Here is an 8740-nt window from a genome sequence, read left to right as displayed (position 1 = left end):
ACAAGAAAAAGAAGAATTATATAGGAAGTTCTGTCACATAGATCTTAACTTTTCTCTTGAAATATTTTCGTCATATTTTGTTTTTCGATCGTTTCTCCTCTTAGATACCGTGTGCACCGCGTGTACCTCAATGAAATGTTCTTCTCTGCAAAGTCTAAAAATTTCTATCGTTGAAAATCTGCAGAAGCTCCGAGATTCTCATTGAAAATTGTTCTTTCGTCAGGTCTACTGATCTTCTTTGTGGAAAATCCGATCTCTTCGTGCTATTCGTAACTGAAACGCTACAGTGTACAAGCGAACTCGACTACGTTAGCAGAGTCTGTGACAGGGAGATAAGCGTCTAATCTAGCGTGTCTAAATTCTAATTTCTCCAATCGAGGCTTGATATCGTCATTTCGGTCGGTTTCGGTAGCCGCCGATAAGAAATTGTTCTCGAGACATAAATTCTTCTCGATTTTATTAAAATCGTGGTAATTCGGTGAAGCCGTTCTTCTTGACAAATGAATAGACGTAAAAATCGATAAAATATGCCAATGAGCGGAGAATAGTAATCCGAATATAGGTAGTTACAAAGAAAATGTAAGACTTGGCTCGATATAAATCCGAAAATTAATTCTTTCCACGTTATATCGAGTTTCGTATTCGTTTGATTTTTCGACCAACGTAAGATAATACTTAAATTCATGGTGAGAGATAGATCGAAAGGTTTTGGATTTTTTTTCGTAACGACACTTGAAAATTTTAACTGCGGATTTATATACATTTATCTAAAAATGCAAAAATACACGCAGTGCAAAGATATACAAAATATCTAAAGAATAATATAAAAGTATTTAATAGGTGAAACAAACGTTCGTCTTGATAATTTGCATAAAGATTCGCAGCTTGTTGATTAACCCTTAGAGTGCTGACTACTCGGAGCCTATGCCATCCGTACGGACGGCACGCTGCCAGCGCTGACGATCGCTGTGCACTGAATACTTTTTCGCTATACTGAACTCTGTTGAGTGACTATTCGAAGCGCTAATCGTAATAAGTTATAGTAATTCTTTTGCACGAGATTAAACGATTCAAGAGCGTTATTTTTTAGTATTAATTATTTATTATAAACATTGAAATTTACAATAAACTAGAATTTGGGTAGTAAACTAGAAAACAATAAACTAGAAAACTAAATTTAGTAAATATAACACAAGTTAATAATTCAGTTGCGCGTGACAAATTTCAAAACAATCATCGATACGTAATCCGACATCGCATTTTCCGTCGTTCCTTCTCTTATTTTTCACACAAACAACACATTTTCTTCTTGATAATTGTGTCGTGCCGGCACGATTATTCTACCAAATGTCCAAATTGGACAAATTGTGAATGCAAAGTATTAAATAAAAAAAAAAAAAAAGAAAAGACAGTTTCTTCGAACGCGGCATTAACATTGAAATGCATTTATATTTATCTCACACAAACGTAATAGTATTACTTGTGCGTAGGTGCTCGGAAAAATTGACAAACGCACATATGCGTCCTTAGTGCACAGCGATGGCTTTCGCCAGACGCATATATGCGTCCATAGCACTCTAAGGGTTAAAAATACACGTCTATTACGATGATACACAGGAAAAGCATACGTATAAAAGTAGGTGAACGCATAAAATATCGAAGTAATAAAAGGGAAACACATCGAATGTCTTTCACAAACGTAAAAAGAAGTTTTCCTGCTTTTCATCGAGATGATCGATTTCGAGTCTTACGCCGATTCCGCGTTCTTTGTTCTTCGTGTACCACAAATACGCTGAATCTTAAATTCTTTTTGTAACATCCTACATAATTGGTGAACAAGTCGGCGAAACCGAGATACAAATTGGAAACAACTACGAGGACAGAAGTAATTGCACACATAAAAACGTTGTGTGTTCGAGTCACGGGACTCTTGACGGAAATCTCTTGCAGCGGAATCTTCGAAGAAACAAAGAAAGAAAAGAAATATACTGGTGAAAAATCGTACGCATGCTAGTTCGTAGAAAATCTCGTGATGGAAAGAAGAAAACTGAAACGTGATGATAATATACAGATAGAACGTGGTGAGAGTGACAGAAAAGAGAAATCGTAAAAAGAAAGAAGAATGGAAATGGCGAACAGAGAGAAAGAACTGCAGCCAAGCAGAGAAGTCGAAACAAACCGACGTGTTCCGTGTTCGCGAGGCAACCGCGTGACTGCACGGATCACGAAACGGAACATGGAAGAGAAGTGAGGTTGAGGTTTTATCGAACGAAACCAAAAGCTTCCCACCAACTACCAGAGAGAAAAATATATAGACAACATATGAAATATTTAATTGATATAAATATATATATATAAAAAGTGTGTATATATATAATATATATAATAGCAATATGTATATATAAATATGTATATATTGTAAACCACCACCATAATTTGTACAAGAAAAAAGACGAAAGACAAAATAACGTAGAAAGTGGAAAAGTGTTAAAAAAGAGAGTATAAGAGTAAACTTTTGAAGCGATCAAAAGAAGAAGAAGAAGAAGAAGAAGAAGAAGAAGAATAGGAAGAACGTGAAGAAGAAAATTGTGAGAAGAAAGAGAAACAGGAAGAGAGCGCATGCAGGAGCCAAGCATATATACTCGCCTTATGTATTATGCACATATTATAGTGATATTATATATCGGAGTCGTATTAATCGCTGAAGCTGCTATATTGATAAAAATAGTAGAGTATTTGTTAATTAGAACGTGTTGTGGAACAGTAGCCTGTTTAAATTACAAAGAGTTCTTAATAGCTGTGAGCGTGGTCGGTATTCAATATATAATAATTCATAATCATAATGGTAATTAGAATAATGGCAACGGTAATAATAAAGAGCGATAATTATAAAGAGAGCGTAGGTACGATTAATCGAGTAGATAATATTATATGTTGCACGCGACAGCGTTTTCTCGACTTTAAATAAAGAGAGGGGCGAAAAAATAAAACGAGACATGAAAGGAAAAAAAAAAATGAGAAAATTGAGAGAGCACGAAATAAAAAAAAGAACGAAATAAAAATAAAAAAAAAAAAAAGGAGAATTGTTGAGCGAGAGGAAAAGAAAGCGCTTGATTTGCACGGGCAGCGGTACTCGATAATCGGGTAGAACACGTAAAAATTTGAAAAAAATATGGCATGCTGGATAATCATGTAGCTAGCTGTTATTCTTGTATATATAGTGACAGGAGAAGCTAGGCACAGGATAGCATTGCGACAGTCGGTATTACAATATTTTTTTTTTTTTTTTAATTTATCGTCATAGTTTCGCAGATATTGTACATTCACGTGTAATTTAAGAAGAAAAAAAAAAAAAATAGAAGGTTTCTTGTGTCTTCTACGCATACTGTGTTAATCTTCGTCACAATATCGACGTCGAATCTCGAAACTTTCTTTCTGATGTATATCAAGTAAATGGCTAGAAAAGTTCGACGATTCGTTTCTCATGGCACTCGAGCCGAATTGAGCACCGTTTTCAAAATGTGCGTTCAAATGATCGATTAAACAGATCGATTTATCGTAATCGATGTAACGCGATTTGTCTTATTTATATTTATTATTTATATTTGAAAATCCAAAGTAATTCCACTAAATTTCTCTCTTTTATTTTGACGATTTAATTTCACGGATTAAACGCGGCCTGTTGTAAATATTATCGACGTTTAAAAGAAACTTCTTCTATTTTTCAATGATCACGAACATTCCTTTTTTAATGATTTTCCATATCTCTGTTTCAAGTTCGATCAAAATAAAAGACAGACGTACGTATAGGTGAGCATGTGCTTACTTTCGACAATATCACGTTCTCTGTTGAATCAAAAAATCCTCTCGCAGATTACCATCGGTCGCAGATTACGCCATTAACTTTAAAAATTCTCACGTTAGTGACACCGCGTGAACCACCCTGCGAAACCCATCAACAGTTCCAACTTCATTTTCTCGCGTTTATTGCGTTTTGAAAAAAAAAAAAAAAAAAAAGAAAAAAAAATGCCGAGGAGAGAAAGAAAAACGGACTCAATTTGGCATGTGCCAGGGATGTCGATATTGTTATCACCCGGCGTCTCTGACCCTACAAAAGCACTGTGTGTGCATCTATATACGCGCTGGCGCGCACGTGCACACGCGTTATGTGTGAGTATGTGCGCGGCTGTGTGTGGTGTGTGTGTGTGTGTGTGTGTGGTGTGTCCTCTTTCATTCGATCGCTACGTGATGCACAGGTATTTTATAACGTGGCTACTGGTGCTTGTGTACCTGTTTCGTACCTTCGACCATCGCATTTTTCGACTCGTTACATCGTCTCGAAATCTCGAGAGAAAGTCTCTGTAGTTCGGCCAAGCCTTTCGAATTTCCATGGTAAAACCATCGCGAGTAATCCCGAACGCACGCGACCATAGGGAGTAAACGGTTTAACAGCTCGAGTGGTAAAGTTTGATGGCCTAATAAGAAACAGACGACGGTGTCGCGTGTAAAACCCATCGATCCCGACCGAGAAAAGATAATCTGAAAACGGTTAAACGACACGATGGTGGCCGGTACGAGGCGTCGTTCTCGCGACAAGTGTTCGTCGAAGGGAACCCGGACCATCGTTCGAGCGATTAGAAATTATTGCAGACACTACGAAGAAGAAACGAAAAGACAAGCGAAGAGAACATGTGAACCAGCACGCGGGAAAATAAGAGTAAACTCGTGGCTTGGTCAGACTGCTTCCAGAGAACCAACAAAAATCCCGAATTCGTTAATTAAAGGGAGACGCGCGTGTAAATTGCGAACAGAGAAAAATGAAAAAAAAAAAAATAAATAAATAAAACATAAAGAAGGTCGATGATAAGGAAAAAAAATATATAAAAAAAGATTCACAGATGATCAATGTAGAAATGCCGGATGCAAACGATTGAGAGCACACACAAAAAAAAAAAAAAAGAAAAAGAAAAAACACGTGGTACGGTCCGCGGAATATGGTTCATGTGAAATACTTGGCGTGAGAAACGTCTGAAAGAGACGGAGTATAATATCTTACCTCTGATTTGTCACATCGTGATACACTTAATCTAGCAATGGACAGAGTAGAGACGGTGAAATGATGGAAGGAGCAAGTTGGCCATGGAGTAGACAGGTTAGAGAAAAGATGTCGATGGCAAAAAAATGGGATGGACGACATAGAAAACCAGGCAATCGTAGTCTTACCTCGAGAGGTCCTTCGTCTGGGTCCTCGTGCAAATCGGAAGAAAAAAATAAATGTAGAGGAAACGGCGGAGAGAAAAAGGGGAGGAGGAGATTGAACGAAGAAATCAGAAGGACGACGGTAACGCTCATTAGTGAACATGAAGTCGATGAGGGTTTAATGACGATGTAGGATCGTAGAATGCAGTTCGCGTCCCGCGAAGCGGGTTGGGGGACTCTCGAGCATGGAGGCAAAGGTGAGAGACAGCGGATTCTTCGAAAGCAATTAATCGAGAGTGCAACTAATGGACAAAAGATTCGCGGAAAGAATGGCAGCGGTGCCGGAAACCGGCTTCGGGCAAAGAACTTCTTCAGGGAACGCTCGAGTTCGAAAGTAATTTCGCAGCCGACGAATCAATTTACTTTCGCTAAATATATACGAAATACATTTTCTTCTAATTGTATCAAAGGAGACTCGTGTTGAGCGAAAGGTTCTTTAAAGAAAAGCGACTCCCTGGAAAATTTCAATATCACCGAACCATCGTTACAGTAGTGTCATTTGATTGAAGAACTTTGAATCAAGTTCCAAATCAAAAAATCACTGCTTATGGATTCCACACCAACCACAATTCCATCGTGAATTGCATCTGAATATGACCAAAAACCTCGAGGACGCGACTCGCGATGGAAGGTTCCCCTGAAAGGGATGATCGAGGGCGGAGAGAATTTTGGGGTTGGTAACTCGATTTTTTCGAGTTATCTGAGGGTATTTCGGTGAGGGGTCGGGAGGCGTCATACGACATCTTACCTCCAGAAGCTCCTGACTTTGCGTCTGGGTCTGGGCCTGCTGAGTATTGTCCATGCTGGCGTTGGTGGTGGTGGTGGTGCCTGTGGACATGGTGCTGGAGATTGGCGGTGTGGAGAGCTGCGTCGGTTGCGACGTCGACGGGACGACCGTGGCAGAGGTGGTCGGCAATGGGAGAGGCGGTGGTGGTGGCGGCGGCACCACCTGCACCTGTGGCGGTGCCACCACGATGGCGGTGGGCAACGTGGTGCCGGTGGTGCTACTGTTGTTGGTGTTGACGGTGTTTAACACCGTATTGTTCGTCACCAACGACGTGACGGATGCCAAATTCGACGATGATGAGGACAGGCCGGACTTTTTTGCGACCGAGTCCTCGACATCAGAGTGCTGCATCATGTCGCGGTTCCTCCAGCTCTCCGCGATGCTTTCCCGATTCTTCCAAATGGTGGCCACCGTGCTGCTAGCCAGACCCAGCTCGCGCGCCACGTCGCTCTTGCTCTTACCGCGTTCGATCTCTTGGATGATCTTCATTTTCTGCTTGATCGTGAACGCTAGCCGCTTTCGACCCTGCGTTTGTAGGTTTAGGGATGCCCAATAATCGATCGTGTTAATCGGCGGTACGTGATTACGTGGTGGTACGCGTGCGAGTGATACCCGTCGCTCTTTTCGACGACGGTGGCCCGTCCTTCGTTCGAGGAGGACGTTCGTAAACAATTGTTTTGAGCAACTTGGGTGAATGATCGTGGTGGTAGTGGTAGTGGTCGTGATGGTGGTGGTAGGTGGTGGTTGGATTTCTAGCGTGGTCTCACTGTGAAGAGGATAGGCTGAGCCTTTTTCGAGCTTCGTAACCAACTGAAAGTTGGAACAGAACAAACTAAGAGGCTCTACACCAGCGATCTTACGATTCTTCAACGCTATACTCTTTCTTTTTCTTTTCTCTCTATTCTATACCGTATTCGTCGTATTTTCTACATAAAAATTGACTCTTTGTTTTTCCCTCGATCGTCGGTGTAACAAAAATGATTTCTAACGTAGAGAGAAATAAAATGAAACATAGGTGGAAGGGAAAAGAATCGATTAGGATCGATTATACAACAAGTGAACTGGGCATCCCTAGGCCGCGTTTCAGCTGGTTAATTACATGTATGTATTTTCTGTTTCCCTCTCCTTTCGGCTGACGTTCTTTCATCTCCTCAAACGTCTTGCTCTGCACGGGGTAACTGCGTGTTGCGTGTGTTTTCAACAGAGGCGGGACCAAGGTGGACACGTATGTGATGTATAGTGCGTGTGAAGGTGGATGCAAGTGAATGCGAAGGAACGAATGAGCGAACGAGTGACAGAGTGATTGAAAATGGGCGATAAGGTCTCGATGGGGGTTTGGTCTGTAGTTTTGGTGTGTCTCGCTTCCTCGGGCGATAGGATATTCCGTTCACTTTGGATATCTTTTGGAGAAGCTATCACAATGGATGGGCTATTAAAGTTTCTACAGTCGCGTATCTACTCGCGTCGGTTTTCGGTCTTCGCCGCGGAAAAATCCTCGAAAATGTTCGACGACACAGTCGAGGATATTTCACGAGATCGTAAACTTGATTTCTCGCACCACGAATCATTCTTTCAGCGATGTTCGACGAGCGAGAAAGGAACTTCGTCTGGTATTCGAACAAGCGGAGAAGTTTTCCGGGCGAAGTACGCTTTCCCTTTGCGCTCTCGAGATCGTGTACATGTCGATTTTCTTTGTCCTTTTCCTCCATATTCCCTCTATTTCATGCTAAATATTTCTACCAACTTCTCTGCGTTTTGTCTGTTGAACGAAAGAAATCGAATCGTGTACACGATCCACAGCGTAGGTTGGTTCTATACGTTCGAGTGAAGGAAGCTAATCTAAATGGATTCTGGTTCTAACCGATTAATCTAACTTCTCGCACGATCATTCGCCGTCGATCTATGTGAAATCAGGTGAGAACAAACTATACGACGACAAAGATCGATATATATATGAGACTGTCTACAGCGCACACAAAAAGCACCGGGAATTATGCATCATCGAGTTCACGTACACGACTATGGGAACACATCTCGGGCAGACTATCTCGACACGTAGGTGGAGCGAATTATTATCCACTAAAAAATATCGAAACCACCGGAAACATCGATGTTTTCAATGTTATATTCGCCAGGAACGATATCGTTTTAGTCTACTTTGATTTATGTCCTGTTTCTATACTGACAATACAATACAAGTTTTGCTGAATCGTTAAGAATCTTCAATTACCCAATAAAATTGTTGTAATTGTTACAATTAATATCTATTTTCATAATTTGTAAAATTGAAAATTTAACGAATATATAGAACATAACGGAAAGGAAGCAGGTCGAAAGACAAACATCGACATCATGGCGATCTCGATTTTTCTCGACAGTTCTTTCCTCCCATTCTCTCGTACATTTTCTCTCGCTCATTCTCTCTCTATGAAAGCTGCACGGTTCATCGCGGTTCTCATCAATGAAACCCAAAGACTGTCGGGTCGATTCTCGCCGTGTGGAGGACCCGGAAGCGAGATGCAGCCACAAACGATCCTCGATGGAAAACGACTAAAAAGAAACGCGTTCTCGGCTCACTGGCGACGAGGTGCGTAAACGAACAGAAAAATGTATCGAACACAAAACTAAAAAAAGAAACATTGGAACTAAGGGGTACGAGATTAGGTGGAGAAATTGTTGGTATAGTATATTAGT

The 8740-nt window shown here is 40.7% G+C and overlaps 1 protein-coding gene across 22 annotated transcripts in view; it reads right to left on the bottom strand.

Annotated features, from left to right (window-relative positions):
* Positions 1-8740, bottom strand: part of LOC122570392 (bromodomain adjacent to zinc finger domain protein 2B-like) — a 225839-nt gene that overhangs the window by 14455 nt on the left and 202644 nt on the right. For 17 of the 22 annotated variants that reach the window (XM_043732668.1, XM_043732641.1, XM_043732762.1 and 14 more), the window contains one exon: positions 6008-6571. The exons of the other annotated variants lie outside the window; for them this stretch is intronic. In XM_043732668.1, coding sequence (XP_043588603.1) covers positions 6008-6571 — 564 coding nt within the window. The remainder of the gene's footprint in view (positions 1-6007; positions 6572-8740) is intronic. 22 annotated transcript variants of the gene reach the window in all.

Source organism: Bombus pyrosoma, linkage group LG1 (assembly GCF_014825855.1).
Source record: "Bombus pyrosoma isolate SC7728 linkage group LG1, ASM1482585v1, whole genome shotgun sequence".
In the NCBI taxonomy this organism is placed as follows: domain Eukaryota; kingdom Metazoa; phylum Arthropoda; class Insecta; order Hymenoptera; family Apidae; genus Bombus; species Bombus pyrosoma.
The sequence above is the reverse complement of the archived record's forward strand: the minus strand, read 5'-3'. Positions and strand labels throughout refer to the sequence as shown.